At 37.8% G+C, this 18,460-nt stretch overlaps 4 protein-coding genes across 4 annotated transcripts; 3 read left to right on the forward strand and 1 right to left on the reverse strand.

Annotated features, from left to right (window-relative positions):
- Positions 1-320: 320 nt before the first annotated feature.
- Positions 321-2,141, reverse strand: PHYBLDRAFT_188900 (hypothetical protein; the record flags this gene model as incomplete). Its single annotated transcript, XM_018439579.1, has 3 exons — positions 321-657; positions 715-1,530; positions 1,648-2,141. 3 exons carry the CDS (start codon positions 2,139-2,141, stop codon positions 414-416), a joined length of 1,554 nt encoding a protein of 517 aa, XP_018285963.1. The 3' UTR covers positions 321-413.
- Positions 2,142-5,980: 3,839 nt separating this feature from the next.
- On the forward strand, positions 5,981-9,371 carry PHYBLDRAFT_178280 (hypothetical protein). Its single transcript, XM_018437970.1, has 18 exons — positions 5,981-6,200; positions 6,297-6,646; positions 6,727-6,760; positions 6,826-6,880; positions 6,949-6,956; positions 7,024-7,035; positions 7,107-7,198; positions 7,280-7,309; positions 7,375-7,449; positions 7,527-7,611; positions 7,731-7,868; positions 7,954-8,124; positions 8,183-8,282; positions 8,347-8,407; positions 8,472-8,564; positions 8,631-8,817; positions 8,882-8,978; positions 9,043-9,371. The coding sequence occupies exons 1-18, from the start codon at positions 6,014-6,016 to the stop codon at positions 9,281-9,283; spliced, it is 2,016 nt and encodes a 671-aa protein (XP_018285964.1). The 5' UTR covers positions 5,981-6,013; the 3' UTR covers positions 9,284-9,371.
- Positions 9,372-10,286: 915 nt separating this feature from the next.
- Positions 10,287-14,317, forward strand: PHYBLDRAFT_68295 (hypothetical protein; the record flags this gene model as incomplete). Its single annotated transcript, XM_018441924.1, has 4 exons — positions 10,287-11,444; positions 11,516-13,388; positions 13,462-13,586; positions 13,649-14,317. The coding sequence occupies 4 exons, from the start codon at positions 10,287-10,289 to the stop codon at positions 14,315-14,317; spliced, it is 3,825 nt and encodes a 1,274-aa protein (XP_018285965.1).
- Positions 14,318-14,955: 638 nt separating this feature from the next.
- Positions 14,956-15,795, forward strand: PHYBLDRAFT_173837 (hypothetical protein; the record flags this gene model as incomplete). Its single annotated transcript, XM_018437118.1, has 1 exon — positions 14,956-15,795. The coding sequence occupies one exon, from the start codon at positions 14,956-14,958 to the stop codon at positions 15,793-15,795; it is 840 nt and encodes a 279-aa protein (XP_018285966.1).
- Between the last annotated feature and the right edge of the window lie 2,665 nt (positions 15,796-18,460).

Consider the following 18,460-nt stretch of genomic DNA (forward strand, 5'->3'; position numbering starts at 1 on the left):
ATGGTAATTAAAATGGAATTAAGAATTTCTATTGGCTAAAAACATTTTTTTTTTGCTTTACATGTCTAAACTCAGAAATGGGTGTACAAAATGATTGAGAAATGTGACAAACAAAGTAGCCGTATTTTTTTGAGTAGAGTAGTTTTATTCTCAGACAGTACAATTACCCTATAGAAAAAAAAATAGGCGATTTTAGTGAATTGTTGCAAGTTTTTCGGGGTGTAAAGTGTATTGTAGTTTAGTTTTAATTAAGCACCAATTTCTACTCCACCATGTTTTTTTGCAGTCAAAGCAAAACATCTTTTTCTTGGCTTTTTCAACCCATTACAAAACTAAATACCAAGTTATTCAAATCTAATGGCTTACCAGCGGTAGATTGGGTGGGTCCTAAGCGGTAACCAGGACGAAATTTTTTATTTTCTTTGAATTCTAGTCAGTCTTTGTCTCAAACGACGACCCTCCTGGAGATCTTCTTCTGCTTGTCTTCTGATACGTCCAATCCGAATGACGCGGGTGAACCTTACAGGTATAGTCCCATCATATCTCAGATTGTTAAGTATACGTCGGAAGTTCAGGACAGCAGCAACATCCCGATTCCACAAACGATGCATAACCTCTGACCCGTCCATGTTCTCCAAACAATTTAGATTGGTACATCTAAAAAGGACTTGTCAGAATATATGATAATAAAAACGAAGCGTTTATATAATTCACCTTAGGAGACCATGACGTGTCATAGTTAGCATTTGAGAGCGGCGATATGGGCGAGGATTCTCGACTTGCTTGAAGGTTTGAAGAGACGGCTGGTAGCACCTCGGGCAGTATCTAGAAGTAGCATACTCATCGATCAAACAAACATTGAATCCATGTTTGCGAAGTAGATTCCTCATTTCTACACCCTTGATATGTTCGTGGTATCTATTGTGATGGGCAGACCAGTTTACCATAACCAAGACACAATCTTGGCCAAACTTAGCACGAATATCTTTGGCTAGACGTTCGCTGGCTTTACGTTGGTTGATGTATGAGGAGAAGCGAAGCTTGCGGAACAAAGGTTTCTTGCTGGTACGACTTACGGTGCTGGTATAAAAAGAAGAGAGGATAGAGGAGTTGGCTGCTTTGACTGAAGTATGAAAGGCAAAGTTTGTGGTGTTATTGGCTCGTCCCGACGTTTGGGAAATTTCACGTTCTGCAGCAATAACATTGGGGGCTTGAGCTTTGAGATCCTGAAGAATATGACGAAACTTGGTTCTCTTGAGTCTGATGTTCTTTTGGTTGGAGGTGTACCGGTAACATCTCGGTGTTTTCACCGTAGACTCCTCGTGCATGCAGTATAAAAGGCCTCTTCTTCCAGGATCGATAAGGACACAACGCCCGCAGATTATTTCATGCTGTTCTGGGGACAAGTCATGAATGTAAGGAATGTTTTCAGGGTTGATTGTGGTAGCCCTTCTGGGATTCGGTCCTTGGGTGGTGTCTTTGTTCTGCCTGATAATGGAAATACCAACACCATCGGTGTGGATTGTTCCTCTGAACTTCATCACGCCGTTCTGCTAGTCACGGAAAGCCTTTTCGTCCAAGTCCACCACTATTCCACACAGCTCTAGCTTATTCGCTCCTTCTGACCAAGTTCTTTTCAAGAGTTACTGGGATAGTATCCTGGTGTCAATTTGCATATAACCTGGTGACCAGGATCGGCGAAGAGGGAAGCAGTTGAAGGATCTACGCCCAAGGTGTTCTAAGAGTTTGACCATACGGAATAAGGCGAGGAAGTGGTTGTGTGGAGAGGCTTTTGAGTCATAATAGATAGAGTCCTTTTGGAACTCGTATCTTTTAGGATATGCGGTCAAGATGGGGGAGATTTCCATGAAGGCTGTTCTGTATCCCTCTCCGATGAAGACATCTTCAAGTCGGCGAGTTGAAACTCCTTCTTTGAACATCCTGGTGGGTTCGAAGATATGCTCTGTTAGCATTCTTTTGATTCGTTCCTCAGTTGCTCTTTGAATATGCAGTTGTTGGGTAAGCTCTCGCTGTTTGTTTTTTATATCGAGCAAGATATTGATCACTCGGCGGAGATGCTGGCCAAACATCAGCTTGATATTGACTATGTAGGCGGTGTGGATTTTTGTGGCCTCGTACATAGCAATTTGGTGGACGTTTAGGAGGGAGATGCGTGTGCATGAGCTGTTATGAATATAGGTGTTGATGTGGCGGGAAATGAGCTTACAGTTCAGCCTTGTTCTTTCTGCTATTCGGGAGGAGTCAGTGTTCCGGTCGATTAAAGAAAGAAACACCTTGACAAAAAAGGGCTGATTAATCCATCCATTGAGGCCAAAGAATGGGTCAAGTACCAGCTCGGCAAAGAAAATGTGCTTGCTTAGTGCGAAGGTGTGGGTGACAATTGTGTGGAATTTAGCGACAAGGACTTGTAGGGGTCAAAGGAACTCTGGATTCCACCCTGTTGTCTTTATTGATGCCTTGACAGTAAGGGCTAGGAATGGGGTAGCTTCGTTCATTGTATTCTAATCCACAATGGACCAGAGATATGAGGCTTGGGCAGTACTTTCGAAAGTGCCAATTTGTAGTGATATACTAAGATATTGAATAAGTATATATGCTGCAGGTCAGTTAATAGATTACTTACAAGAGTAAAGACCAAATGTATGTAGAGTTTAAAAATTCTTGCCTGTCAATTGTGCTGTCTTTTATAGACCTTTTCTTTTATATATCATATGTTACTTTGACGCATGAGAATATAGTACGTAATCAGCCAGATAAATATAATGCTATATATATTAAGGAGAGCTGCCTAAAGGTATTGATCATTTCGGTAGCATCTTGCAAATACATCAAAATAAGATTTAGTTTCTTATATCTGTATTGGCGTTTTATATTCGTTGTTCCGAATTTTGTGTGCCTATCACTAAAACTTACTGAGAATATGTGTGGGTGTGTATAACCATTGTATTGCTTGCAAACCTTCCTCAAGCCTTTTATCATAGAAATTGAATAATAATATTAATATGATTAATTTGAAGGACTTGTAACTTTGATACTTCTAGCAGTTAGGCTTAGGGTGATATTCAATTATCATTATCTTGGTTTTTAATCCAAAAAGTCATTTTACGTGAATATTAGGGGGTTTCAACAGTCCTTTAAAATTTAAGCCTTGAGTTTTAAAGCAGTAACCAATAATACGTAAGAGTTACTAAGTGTTTTCGAGTACCCTAAATACTTCTTTCAGTTCTATTAGGTATTGTGATAATAGGATATAAGCTTAAAGTAGTATTGAAAGAGACACAGATATTTGCATCAAGGATTTATTAAAAAATTAAAACTCTCGAACAAAATTTAAGTGTTTTAATCTTTTTTTTTTAATGGTTATAGACTCATTTCAGCCAATTATTTCTCAAATTTAAACTCAAAAGCTTAAGTTTAAAAGCTTGAATGACTGTTGAAATCCCCTATTGAGCTTTGGCTGTTATGCATCTTTATTTTGAAAAATGATAACTGGTCTTAAAAAAAGATGTCAATATGACTGTTTCTGGTGTTAAGGACATATATAAGTTCAGATTGGAGATACGAAGAGTTCATAGGGTTTGTTTGACCCTTTATTCGATTTTTTTTAAATCAAAAGGCAATTCGCCATCAGTTATGCGCTAAAGTTGATTATCTGTATTGAAATCAAGAGCTTTCTTTTTCTTAGGAAATATATAGGAATATATATATACTCTAAAATATTGAAACACTTTTGATAGATCTTATTGGTTTAATGCTGTCCAGAGAAAGTAGGAGGGGTGTTTTACTCTTTAACGAATAAGGAGAGTATACTAGAGAAGAATCATCGAACTCCATTATAGTATATACATACAAAATCAACAATATTATATTAAAACACTCTACTGGTACAATAAATGGAGCATATACATACACTGATATACACTTTTGATACTGTTTAGCAACATATTCCCTTTTTCTGCGTGTTACCGATATTTAAGGTTCAATTAAAATAAATATGTTAATTTTTGAGTATGATAACAGACATATATTCTTATAATGATAAATAATATCGTGACCTGTAACACGCATTCATCGCTGCTGGATATTCAAGTATACACACCAACCAACATATACCTATACATAGGCACATTTGTAGATACAATAAACTATATCTTACAAACAAGTACTGGTTCTCAAAGCCCCTTTGGCTTGTGTAAATTGGTTTATTGTGAGGGCTCCTTGCTGATCAGCCCTATCATTTTCATACACATTACAGAACAGCACAGAACAGCATATCATCTGTCGATCATTTTGGGTCCATATTCACAACTGGTTTGTACCTTATTAACCTTTAAATGTTTACTCATACAACTAAACATCCTTTTCGATATCGAGTATTGACTCACTAAATATTGACACACAAGTGTATCTTTTTTTTTAAAAAAAAATTAATACTTGGATAGGAAAGGTGCTCAATAAGTTCTCTCTTTGACCATATAAAGGAATATTGGTTTATGAATTGAAGCTCTTTAAATAATATTAGATCAGCACGTTTTTCTTTCTTTCTTTCTTTCTTTCCTATTTGACAAGTATCAATCTTTAAATTCTTTATTCAACAACTAATTGGCTCGATCGATTCTTCCTTTCCTCCGTGTTTTATTTGGGCTTCATAAATTATTAAACTTATTTGTACCTTATAAAAATGTAGATTTTCTCCTAAAGCTGTGAGTTGGATTAAGGTGCAAAGTTCAAAGTTCAAGTAAAAAAAAAAGATTTATTGGTATACGAATGAATAAATGAATACATAAACTATTTATTAAAAAAAATGAAAGACCAAAACGGCTATATTACATACGCATTTTGTGCAGTAGTTTAAAATAATAGAATATATAATTAATTATTGACCATTTTAAACTGTATTAGAAGAGTTTAAATAGAAAATAAACAAGATATTCGAGTAATGTAGTATTAGGATAAGCTTAAATGGAGAATTATTAAGGATTCTCAGGTACGAGTAAAAATTTCCGAAACTGAAGGATTAATAATCAAGTCGTATAATCAAGTTATATCCCATAACATTTGTTTTTCTTTTATGAGTCTGTCACAAAAAAATACATAGCCAATAGCTATATAAGGACAATATATACTTAGCGCTTTAGACTCGATGACAAATTATGTATGTACACTTATGAGGATCACTGACAAATACTGTATCGTAGGTTCCTTTTTGTATTAAAGGAAAGAGATTTGAATCGAATAAGGCTTTTGTATGCAGTTTTTAGATGTTAAAATCTTCCGTATAACAAATAAGCCAAGCCAACTAATAATCCGAATTAGATTCTGTAAAGGCATTTTTCAAAAGAGAATTATTCACCATATACTGGTAAGCTAGTATCCATTTTCTGGGTTATCTGACAAGTAGGACCCCTTACATCCCAGCTCTAATGGCGTGATAAATGATGTGTGTGTGTATGGGTGTTCAACTGGGGCTACTTAGGGACCATGCAATCATACATTGTGGGTCAATTGTGCCTATAGACTTCTCTCCGGGCATACGGAATCAATAGAAGAGCAAGGATGCTCAGTAGTGATTATATCCATTTGCAGCCTTACAAATATTGTAACACAGTAATGCCCAGAATTACAAAAAGGCTATTTATTCCTTATTTAGCTTTTAGTTTAATTTTTCCCAGCTTGAATATATTTCTCTAGATTCTACTTCATCAGATATCACTCCTAATAGACCAGATGATTCCGATAGGCTACAGACCAATCCAAAGCTTACACACTATATTATCGAGTCCATGATCAGGTTGTGTAAGGTTTGTAGTAGAATCCAGCCAAGAAAATTGCCCTTTACGATTTTCTTGCCAAGAAAGGCAGGACGAGTTTGTCGTGACCGTCACTTACAAAGAACCCCGTTATAAGAGTGCTCTTTTTGTATGCCCTTTCAAAGAATTAAGACTTGTTCTCTCTCTATCTCTTTTTTTTTGTACTCCTATTACTGCTCATCATGACACGCGTTGCTCCTCAGCCTGCTCTTGACTTTAGTATCACTGATGACCAAGTCGCTAACATCATTGCCTCCGTGATTGAGGAAGAGCTTGCAACTAACAACGCCATTGCTGCCTTGAAACCTGAAGAACAAACCTATGAGACTATTGTTGTTCCTCTGGCTCGTATTGAGAACAATTTGTCAGGTAAATTTAAAGAATAATACGGGGGTAAACTTTCACGGAAACCTTTGAGAAATAAAGTGAAATTGACGCGTTTGCGAATTGGGATTATTTCTACAGGAAAAATCCAGCTGGCTAGCTCACTCTCTCAGATCTCACCCGATGCTGTTGTGCGTGAGGCATCCGTTGAGGCCGAAAAGAAATACGAAGAATTTAGCATCGAGCAGACCATGCGTCATGATCTCTACGAAGTTATCCAAGAATTCATTAACAAGACAGACCTTAGTACCCTCGATCACGAGGACGCACGCATGTTGAAGAAGATGGAAACCAGCTTCCGCCGCAATGGTCTCCATCTCTCTCAAGAGAAGCGTGATGAATTTAAGGAGCTCCGCAAGCGTTTAAGTGAAGTCTGCATCGAGTATATGAAGAATTGGAGTCGTGAGAGCAGCAGCATTACTTTTACAAAGGCAAGTCTCACAAAAGAGCAGAAAAAGAACAGTGTGGATTGGTCAGGACATGTGTATTGATTTTTTATTAATTTAAATAGGATGAACTTGAGGGTTTGGATGACGATTTTATTGGTAAGTTTTCAGCTCAAGTTAGTTGTTGAATTCATAAAAAGATAGCTTACCAATATGTATTAAAGGTGGTTTGGATACAAGAGAAGAAGATGGCGTCAAGAAATATGTCTTGACAATGAAGTAAGTACTTGTTTAAGAGACTTTGATTACCAAAAAAAAAAGATGAATTCTGACATGCTTCCCTATAGATATCCTGGTAAGATCTTGTAGTAATGTTAAACACATACAAAAGTTGATGTTTTGATTAACTATAATATATGTAGATGTCCGCCCATGTAAGTATAAAAATATTGTTTATTCTGTTTTATTTTGAGTCCCATATTCATCAAGTATATTCTTCTTTTAGTGCTGAAACTGTGCAAGAACGAAAATACCCGCAAGGTCCACATGACTGCTTTTGAGTCGCGTAACCGTGAGAACGTTGCTCTTCTGGATGAAGTAAGGAGCAAGGCCAATAATTCAAAGGCTTAGTTTTCTTTTTATTTTGACTACCAGCTAATAATCTCAACAATTCTCTAGGCTGTCAAAATTCGTAGAGAATGTGCAAAGGTATACCAACGACAGAAAACACTGTACAAAAACAAGGTGCTTACGATTGAGATAATCTGGTTTAGATCCTTGGTTACAAGTCTCATGCTGCCTATGTTCTCGAGGTCAAGATGGCCAAGTCAGTCGAATCAGTTCGTAACGTAAGCTCCCTACACACACGTACACACATCAAAACGCATGTATTACTAGGTTTAACGTTTCTTGGCTGGTACTTTAGTTTGTAGACGATTTAGCCACTCGCTTAAAAGAGGCTGGTATCAAGGAAATTGAGATTCTCAAAAACCTTAAGGAGGAAGAGAAAGGTAAACTTTAAAGAAACCTTATTTTTCTGTTACACCAGCGATATTATTTATTAACAAATACTTTCTCTCTCTCTCTCTCTCTCTCTCTCTCTCTCTCTCTCTCTCTCTCTCTCATTTAGCTCTGCGCAATGAGCCTTTTGATGGCAAGATAAACTCTTGGGACACCAGCTATTATGAGCGTATCCTTCTTGAGAAAAAGTATTCTGTTGACCAAGAACAGATAAAGAAATACTTTAGCTTGGAGCCAACTATCCAGAGTAAGTAAATATTGTATTGATAAAACACACACACACGCGTATATATATATATATTTAATCAAAAAACACACTTTTTTACATAAAGAAATGCTTGAAATTTATGCAAAGGTCTTGGGTCTGCGTTTTGTTAAAGTACCAAGTGACAAGGCTGTGGTGTGGCATGAAGATGTTCAGTTGTTCGAGTGCTGGGATGATGTGGAGGACAAGAGCTTTTCTGGTTACATGTACCTCGACCTGTTCCCTCGTGACAGCAAATGTAAGTCTTTATCTTTGGCTTCACACAATAGGATAGTTTTTCTGATAAGGTATCATAGATCCCCACGCTGCCTGCTTCCCATTCCAGCCTTCTTATATCAAGGAAGATGGTGAACGTGTAGCCCCAATTGCCGCAATGGTGGCCAACTTCACTAAGCCGTATGTATATATAGATGTTTTGTTTAGTTGAATTCTTTATACCTAAAATTTTGTTTTTTCTTAGTACTGCTGACAAACCTTCCTTGTTGAAACATGAAGAAGTCGTAACTCTCTTCCACGAATTGGTAAATTATCCGTACCCTTAAATAATTTTAAAAGGATATTTTGTATTCATTTCTTTTTTAATAGGGTCATGTCATGCACCATCTTTGCAGTCGTACAAAGTACGCCCGATTCCATGGCACTTCCGTTGAAGGTGACTTTGTTGAAGCACCTTCTCAAGTAAGTAAAGCAAAAACAAATAATACAAATGTAAAATATACTTATTTATTCTCTATAAAAAAACAGATGCTTGAGAACTGGTGCTACGACTCTAAATCTCTAAAGTACTTGTCTTCTCATTTTGAGACTGGAGAGCCAATTTCGGATGAAATGATTGACCTGATTATCAAGTCTAAGAACGTCAATGCAGCCATTTCAAACTTACGCCAACTCTTCTTTGGTATCTTTGATATGGAACTCCACACTTCAGATGGTAACTATAATGGATCGAATTGTTTACGGGAGACTAACAAATATTTGGTTTTTTATTTCAAAAGATGAAAATTTGGACAGCAATAAGCTTTACAATGACCTCCGTGAAAAGGTTTCTTTGATTGCAGCACCTGAAGGAAGCTGTGGTCAGGCTGCATTTGGGTGAGTAGTGTTAGCCAGAAAACTGAGCTACCACGAGTTTACTTATGCGTTTATTTCTTGGTAGCCATATAATGGGTGGTTATGATGCAGGCTATTATGGCTACATGTGGTCAAAGGTGTTTTCAAGTGACATGTTCTATAGCAAGTTTGAGGAGAACACCCTGTCCCCTGAAGTAGGCTATTCTTACCGTAAGTGTATTCTTGAAAAAGGTAGCAGCAAGGACGGCATGGATCTTCTGAAAGACTTTTTGGGACGCGAGCCTTCTTCAGATGCCTTTATGCGAGAAAATATTGGTATTAATTAGATACTTGAAAGCTAAAATCAGGATTTCCCTGGTATTAAGTATTTGGAGCTAAACACCAATAAACACACAAACTCATCCACACACGCGCGCATATATACACACGACCCTTGTAATATTGCCCTTTACCCCAATATATTAAATTTAAGCAAAGATAAAAGGGGGAGTTTTCCTTTTTCTTTTATCTTCTAAAAGGGTATAAAGGAGTTGAGCATGAAGATGTAAATACGTGGATACCTATCCCGCCTCTTTTTAGGCTTTAAGGTTTCATCTCCTTTATGCTATATACATGTACATATTGTACTAAATCTGCAGCCGCTCTTTCTGTTTTCTTATTGATATCGCTATTATCATTTACTCCTGGTAGAAGTTTCCTTGTCAAATATTGTTTACAAGCAAAATATAATCAAATATATTACTGAATAAGTCACAATTTTTGTTCCTTTCCTTTTGATTGCCGTAATAAATTAGGCTTTTTTACTATTTTATATTGTGGATATAAATGATACCATTTTCTCGTATTGCTCGTACTTATTGTTAAATTACGTAATACCGTGGTCATCTATATGAACAAGAACAAGGATATGGTACTTGCCAAGGATCATTAAAACGCCAAGCTATTAGACCAATAATACGTCTTTTAAGCTGAAGCTATCTAATGACGATTGTATACATCAATACACATAGTATCTCTGACAAGTAGAAAAATGATGGTGTGCATGACGTCCTTGGAACCCCGCTCTACCACAGGGACCCCTTTTTTCATTCGATTAGATTTTTCTCATTTCGCTTCTTCAAAGACTTTGTCCTTTTTGCCTTGGATCATTCTTTACACATTCCTTTTTTTTTTAAAAAAAAAAACCTCATTTAATAACTCCCTTTCTCTACCCCAGACGCTAGCTTTATATGTACATCTTCTGGCTGTAACATATTCTTCTTTATACAGCATCAATCTCCTTTATTTATTTTCATATCATTCGTGCTAATTTCCTTTTATTGTCATATAATGAGCTCATTACCAGATGAACATTCTCAAAATGTTCAAGAGCCAAATAAATCAGAATCTTCCCGAGATTCATTTGCGCCGTCAAAGGATCATCCTCCAGTACACACCTTAGCAAGCATGTCCCGAAAAAAAAACCAACATTCCAGTCGACCAAGCTTAGTGAATTTACGTTCAGCATGGTCATCAGAATTTACACCGAGGTTCGTTTCTGAATCAAACCAGATCACCTTACCCGAGCACAGCTTTCATCTGCAAGATCAACCAATTCTCCAAGAGATCAAACATCTAGCTCTTGTAGTAAGTGCACTGTGTCTTGGTAATGCCGTATATGTTGTGAGAGCAACAACATCTGGTGGACTACTAGTATCAATACCTGTCGTTGGCTGGGCTATTTACGTTGTCTGGATATTATTGCACAATAAAAAAGATCAAAGAACTCTTCAATTGGGTTATTTTGGTGCTATTGCAACTGGATTTATTCAAACATTGTCAAACTATCATTATAATAACTACCATTATTATCATTACTCTCACTATTCTACTTACGAATGGGTTACAGTCGGAAACAATCTTATCATCGCAGTCTTATTTTATGGATTACAAAGATTATGGTCAGCAAACTTTCAAGGCCGAAAGTCGGTACAGGATCATTACACAGTTAAACAGCAAGACGCACAGAGCCATGTCAATGAACATCTTGAAAAATACACGCAAGAGCAGACAACCTTTATAAAAACAATAACCGAAGAGATCCAAGATGCAGCCTTGATGGTATTAACAACACTCGAACAGTTCTCGCCATCAAGTTTGTTGACCAACACGCACGAGTTATTGAATGCATGCTCAATTCCCGTACCAGTAGCAAGTGTGACAGCAATCCATACCACAATACGCCAGGTATTTCACATGAGCGCACACCTACAGCTACTATCACAACTCGTCCGCCAAAATACACGGGTTGATTCCGATGATAAACATCTGCAGAGCAGTGTACAACTTTCATTTGATGTGGGAGAAATGGTCCAGAGCGTAGGTGACGCTATTGCAGGAATGGCATCCCAATTGGATGTGGGATTTGTTATCTACCATTCAGATAATGTTCTTCATCACGCCACAATATTAGGAGATGAAGATGCTATTCAGCACACTCTTATTAGTGTAAGTATTGATATCATTTTTCATGAAATGATTGGTACTGAAGTTTTCAGAACCAACCTTGTCTATTTTAGTTATTGCGCAATATTCTTGAAGGAAGTACTCCTGGCGCATGTATCGAGCTTGGCCTTAATATCGTTTCCGTGGACACAGGACTCAAAGTGACATTTGAGATTATTCACACAGTATCACCTGCGATTCCACCCGGATTGAAGGCAACCCTTTTGCCTAATCCAAACCTGACAACACGACTTATTCAGTACATTGGAGGCGAATTGGTAGTAGAGGATTTGGGTAAACAGAAAACACGATTTGAAGTAACTCTTGAAGGAACTAGTCCTGGAAACTCTTTTGAACGACCTCTTGAGCGAAATTTGAGTAGTCTTCAATATTCACGTGAGCCGACCCTTGGTGAACTTGTCGGTTTTATTGGTCAACTCAAGGGCGTGAAGCTGGTTCTCCATGCACCTGAGAAGAGCGTGTTTGCAAAGCATCTGACAAGCTGTTTGGCGAGTTGGAATACTGACATTAGTCACATCCCCATATCTCATTGGGACGATACGGTGATGGAACCAGAAAGCGTTGATACCTCAGTATCGCATGACAGCATCGAGTCATCTAGCGCGAATTCGGGCTCTTCACAAACACAAATTCCTAAATCTGTTTCACCTTCTGGATCTCTCCATTCAAACCATTCAGCTACTTCTCAAAGATCGAACACTTCTTCACAAGTACCATCCCCTGCTCTTGAAGAAGACAACATTCGGGCTATACCACCTGCATTTATCCTGATAGACGATGATGCTGCTACGCTCAAGGCTAAATTGAACGAATTCCGCTCACAGCCACCTGCTTCATCATCCACTTTACAAGCTCACCACCAACAGAGTAGACGTAAACACAAAACACAGATGCCCCACAACTTCTTCCATCAGGGTACGACTGGTATAATCTTCTTCACTTCCTTACACAATTACCGGGACGTACGTAGCATCCTGCAAGTGTATATTGGGGCGAGCCAACATCAACTTCCATTCTCTATGCCACGCGTTGTAGTTGTACCAAAGCCAGCTGGCCCACGTCGATTCTTGACGGCAATCCACACAGCATGGAACAATGCGATTGTAGAACCTCAATTTTTACCCATTGCTACTTCTCCTTCTCATGCACTTGTGAGCGCACATGGAATGTCAACACCAGTTCCTGAGAAAGATGATGTTAATACGCGCATACCTGATCTTAACGCCATAGGGACGGAGATAGACGGTTCCGCCACAAATGAAATGATCGGTGGCGATGGAGTCAGTGGAGTCAGTGGCGGGAGTGCGGGTGCAGGGTCTCCACCTTCAGAACTCCAACGTCGTGCTATGGCCAATAGTGGTGGATTGTTCACAACATCAGTTGGTCTTGTGCCTGATGCTGGATTTGAAAAGGGAAACTATTTCTTTGAACCTATGCACCAGTCTAGTTCAGGGAAAAGGCATGCACGCGCCCAAAGTGGACCATTTGTTTCTCCTGGTCGTCGTGCACTTGCTGCGAGTGACATGGCATCGGATTATGTGACTATAGGATCCACCAATTCAGGGCAAATTTCAGGACATATACATGGACAGGGATCTCCTACTGTCGGCAGTCCTCTCAAGCAAACAATAGCACCTTTAATGGAAGATGATACAACCAATAACAACAACAGTTTGAAAATTACCACTGTTGTATCTAGTCCCGCCAAAAGCACCGGTAGTAGTAACCACAATTCTGGTCAACTAGGAGATGCTTCTGTCGTTAGTTTGGTAGCTAATAATACCCAGACAATCGAAGCTGCCCAGACTACAGCCAAGGTGCCTACCAAAAAATCAATGCGATTCAAGATTAGCAATCGCAAAAAGAAAGACAAGGGAAAGGGATCTGGTGTATCAAGCCCACCGATCAAGGTGTTAATTGTTGAAGGTAAGACGGATCGTTATTTAACAATAGTGACAATGACTGTAAGAGTAACCAATCGATAATTTTTTGAAAACAGATAACATGATCAACCAAGCTATTCTGTCAACTTGGATGAAAAAACACAAGATCAAGTATGAGGTGGCCAGCGATGGTAGGGAAGCAGTGGACAAATGGAAGAAGGGTGGATTTCACTTGGTTCTGGTAAGAATTCAATATATTTGCGTTTACAGAATATTCATTTTATATATAAATATATAACCTAGATGGATATCCAGTTGCCAGTAATGAGTGGTATCGATGCAACAAAAACAATAAGATCCATTGAAAAGGAGCAAAAGATCGGAGTACTACCAACCATTCCCTCCTTTCATCATCAACAGAGCCACGACAGTACTTTATCAGATACTCTTTCACTCGAGGGGTCAGAATCTATGACTCCAGGAAGCTTGCAAGTTCTCCCACCTCCACCTTCACCATTCAGATCACCGGTGATTATTGTAGCACTAACGGCATCATCTCTTGAGTCTGACAGACAAGCCGCGCTTGCAGCAGGTTGTAATGATTTCTTGACCAAACCTGTTAGTCTCGAATGGCTCGAGCAGAAGATTATGGAATGGGGTTGTATGCAAGCCTTAATTGATTTTGAAGGCTGGCGTAAGTGGAAGCAAGCTGCTCAACCCTTGGTAACCGCAGTACCTACGAAAACAACAATACCGACGACAACAGAAGGAGAAAATGAAGCGGAAACGACAGTACTCTCTTTACCAAAAGTGGCACGATCGTCATCTCAAAGACAGGGCATTGTTCTGCCAGGTGCTTCTGGATTAGCTGTTCGCCGTCGTGAAGATCGATCGACACGCCGACCAAATCCAGTCAAACAGGCGTCTGAAAAGACGAGTTTGGAAAAAAAATTTGAGACTAAAGAGTCATAGAGAACGGAAGGAGATGGAGTACGATACATGTAGTGTATATATGATTTAATGATCTAAAAGTCACTGGGAGACTTACCTCTTTGTAAATTATATAATGGAATAGCTTTTAATATATATATACATACACACACACATACACACATACACACATACATATATATATAATTATACATATTATGATAACTAAATTAAGAAAATTAAATGTTTACTGTAATGTAAATCCATTGAATATGTATGTAAATACAAGTACTTTGCCAGTTTAAGCCAAGGTTTTAATGCAGACCTTTCATGCACATCTTGTAAAGAATCAGGAGTCTTGTTCTTTTTAATTTTCCAAGATTATTATTCATTGAATAGAAAATGGAGTTAATAAACAAATGTTGCGCTGCGAGTCAAGACCACAAGGGTAATATCTAGGGGTCAAGAAAGGCATGGATATTATTTGGAGGTTAAAGAGCGTGCTTTTAGTTTTCTGTTTAGGAAGGGTTGAGAAAGGGGTGGTAGTGGTGTTTGGGATTTATTGTTCATTCTCCAGGAATGGACCCTTTTGGTTTCTATTCCATTTGGTTTGCTCTTGACATCCTTTTGCACCCAAAGTGTGCTCTGTGTATGGCTACACTTACGTCCAACATTTCACCATGCTTAAGACTATTACGCCGAAATCTTTTGGCCAGCGCCAACAACAAAGACCCAAGACGGTTACTTTCTTTGACGAAGAAGACCTGTATGATGATGACATTAGTTTCATGACTGACGACGATAGCGTCCATGAGCCTGGCCAAACCACACTTGGGCTGGCAAAGTTTCTTGCGACAACAGGGCCAGAAGAGTTTGATAAAAAAGATTGTTCATCAAATCCGAGCAGCAGTCGAGCGTCAAGATTATTGAACAAATTGCGTAAGCGACCCTCCTTCAAACCTCCAGCCGGAGGGGGAGGTGGTATTGGAGGCGAACGTCGCAACCATATTCCCTTGCCAGTCTACTGCCCAACAACTTCCTCTGAACCGAGACCAACTCTGCGAGACTCGGGGATTTACAGTATGAGCGACAAAGAATCATCCATAGCTCCTCCTCCTCCAGTGCCTAGTTTGCCTTATGTAGCATCACCGCGGCTACCGTCATCGACTTCGTTGAGCGACCTCCACTTCCCTATGCCACCCCTCGCTGCCCCTTCACCGACCTCTTCAACCTCACTCCGACCCCTGCGCCCGAACCCATTGCCGGCAGCAGTGGCCTCTGCTGCAATTGCGGCAGCGATGCATTCCCATCGCGCCATGTCCGTCTGCTCCGATCTATCCGAAAACCCTCAACATCGCCCCTTGCCACCCCAAGTCATTAAGCGAAGGTCTGTAAGGATACGGCATGCACAAGTTCAAACAGATGATCTAGACTATACAGATCTCTTGAAAATGGTAGAGTCCCTTCAGCTCCAATTAGAAGAAGAACGGGCTCTCCGTGAAACCAATACTGTTCCCTAATGAAGTAATTATTTCCCTATTTCTCTTTTTTTTTTTTTTAATTCTATCTCTTTTTTTTTGCTTTTTTTTTTTAAAAAAAAAACTCTCTCTTTTTAAACTGTGTACTTCAACCCTCATATCTCTATCTATCTATCTCTTTATCTCTTTCTCTTTATTTCTCTATATATGAAGGAGCTCCTTCTGTCTCCCCAATTTAATTCGTTTCTATTTCTAATGAGTACTTTTTGACTCCCTTATCTTGATGGGTTCTTTTCCAAAACATTACGACCAGAAATTATTACAGTGTTTTTACTTGATATTTAGGGACCTTGGACAACATCATACAATTTTTTTTGGAAACATTTAACCAAATATATCATTTTATATGGTCTCACGTTTTAGTTCCAACACGTCTATACACGGTCAAAATGTGTGATATTTCAATTATCAGACATGTTAATTTCCTAAGCTCATAAACATAAAAACATACAATTAATGCAATCCAAAGTTTGTTACATTTTGCCATAGGATTATTATAACTGATTAACTTTCTAGACATTAAAGCTAAAACACTGTTGACTACTATTGGTACAAGTAAGATTCTTGCGTAAATAAAGAGAAAGAAAAAAGCTTATGTTTGGGTAATGTGGGCTTCTTTATAAGCTTACTTCAAAACATATATATATATTATTTCAGGTTTTATGACATCGTTAGTTTAACAACAAAAGGTATCAAAAGATGATTGGATAATAAATTTTATATCATCTTTTTATATCATGGAAGATATTTTATGTGGTGTGTCAAAGGTCCCTAATCCCAAGTAGAAACACTGTATTGACAATCTGACAGAACAGTATGTGACGTAAATATATATCCCACAGCTAACGACACTGCGTCCAATACTATCTTTATTTTATAATTATAAATCGTTGAGTGATGTATATATTATTCTATATCCTATATGCTCTTATATATACACATAAAAAGAATTACCATTTTTCTTTGGTCAATATGTTAATGAGCTGTAAAATACTCGATTTTCAATATATGTATACTTGTGTATATCATTTAGTACTTCTAACATGTCCATAACTTTGATGCTTCAATTATTTATTTATTTTCATTGAAGTGTTATAAATGCTAAAGTAAGGCTACTGGGGGATGAACATGGAAGCACACATAAATGTAGCATATTGTCTAGACAAACCCCCCCATGCCAGAAGGTCTTCAAGGTCTTTCTAACCAGCACTCCTATATTTTGAAAAGAATCAAAGCAATAGTCATCCAATACTTTTTTTTTTAAAAAAAAAAGATATCTATTTCTATAAGTTTATAGTTTACTTCTATATAAGCCATCACAAGTATGCGCATACAAAGTATTTTTCTTTTTCTTTTGGCTTCAGTGCAGCCAGGAACACTATTAGATACTACAAGTAGGTGTATTTGATAGTTGGAAGTCCATGTTATCAAATACTACTTTTAGGCTTCTATACAGAATTGAACGTGAATAGATATAAACACAACGGTTTAACAGAGTAAATGAAGGAAGAGTTAATTAACCTATTATCATATTATGGTCTATGACAATAGACTCTAGAGGGGAAAAGAATCGACATCCAATTATTATTATAACTCATTACATGACAATAAGGAGCAGGATACTTGGGTGCATACACTGCGGTAAAAAAAAAGGATGCTTTTAGTAGGTGATTTTGCAAAATACGCCTCTAAGTACACCCCGTAGCACATACAGAAATATATACCCTAAACATGCATTTTTCTTATAAAGACGGATTACTTGGTGAGAGAGCAGAGACCTGGAAGAAAATTGTATAGCATAGAGCACATGATTAATGATACTAGACTTCCAGAAAATGTACACCTTTTTTGACCTATCCTTGGTAAACCAATTTTTACAAAAAATAATAGTTCAAATGCATATTAGATAAAATTGTGCTCATAGTATCAACTCTGCTATCATGTAAAAAAAAATAGTATTGTATTGCGTTCTTTCTAACCCTTTGGAACTGTGGCTTATCTCTCCTATAAAAAACATGCTCTTGTTCTCAATCCGAGTGACAATAGAAGAAGCCTAGCTAGTTAAAGTTGCTCAAAAAATTCTATCTTTTAGTCTGTCCACACCATGTATTTTCTTTTTTCAAAAAGGAACAATATGCTCAAAGCCAAAAAAAAACATCCCTGCTAGAGAGCAGGTAGAATATATTCCTGATGCCCCTATATAAAAGTATATTTTGATTAATTTTAACACTGCCTGTGAGAATCGTTCTTATTTTATTGCCCTGTGCAATTTTTTGCTCTTTTTTTTTTGTCTATAAACAAGCACCTCTTTTATTCAAAGTAAAATAAAACATGGCACATTTGGTAAAGATATTTTTTAATGGTAGTATATCTGTATCTCATTGACAATAAATGTAAAATAAATAGCTTTTCACTTACTATGCTTTCAAGCAAGGCTTTATCTTTGGAGTATAGTACTTGCCATAACACCAATTTATAATTCTGTATACAGTACCTATACATGGCATTTTAGACACTAATATTATTTGTCAATGTATTTTTCGAGAATAGTCTCACTCTCAAGTAGAAAAACTGTAGTAAATTATATTTATCAAACAAAATCCCAGAAAACGAAAACAGGAAAAACACTGCCCTTCAACATTATATA

This window comes from Phycomyces blakesleeanus (genome assembly GCF_001638985.1).
Source record: "Phycomyces blakesleeanus NRRL 1555(-) unplaced genomic scaffold PHYBLscaffold_27, whole genome shotgun sequence".
Lineage (NCBI taxonomy): Eukaryota > Fungi > Mucoromycota > Mucoromycetes > Mucorales > Phycomycetaceae > Phycomyces > Phycomyces blakesleeanus.

Coding starts and splice junctions, on each gene's coding strand:
- PHYBLDRAFT_178280 (XM_018437970.1), top strand. CDS start 6,014: ATGACACGCGTTGCTCCTCAGCCTGCTCTTGACTTTAGTATCACTGAT. Junction 6,761..6,825: donor TTTGGATGACGATTTTATTG/GTAAGTTTTCAG, acceptor TATGTATTAAAG/GTGGTTTGGATACAAGAGAA. Junction 7,310..7,374: donor TTCGTAGAGAATGTGCAAAG/GTATACCAACGA, acceptor AATCTGGTTTAG/ATCCTTGGTTACAAGTCTCA.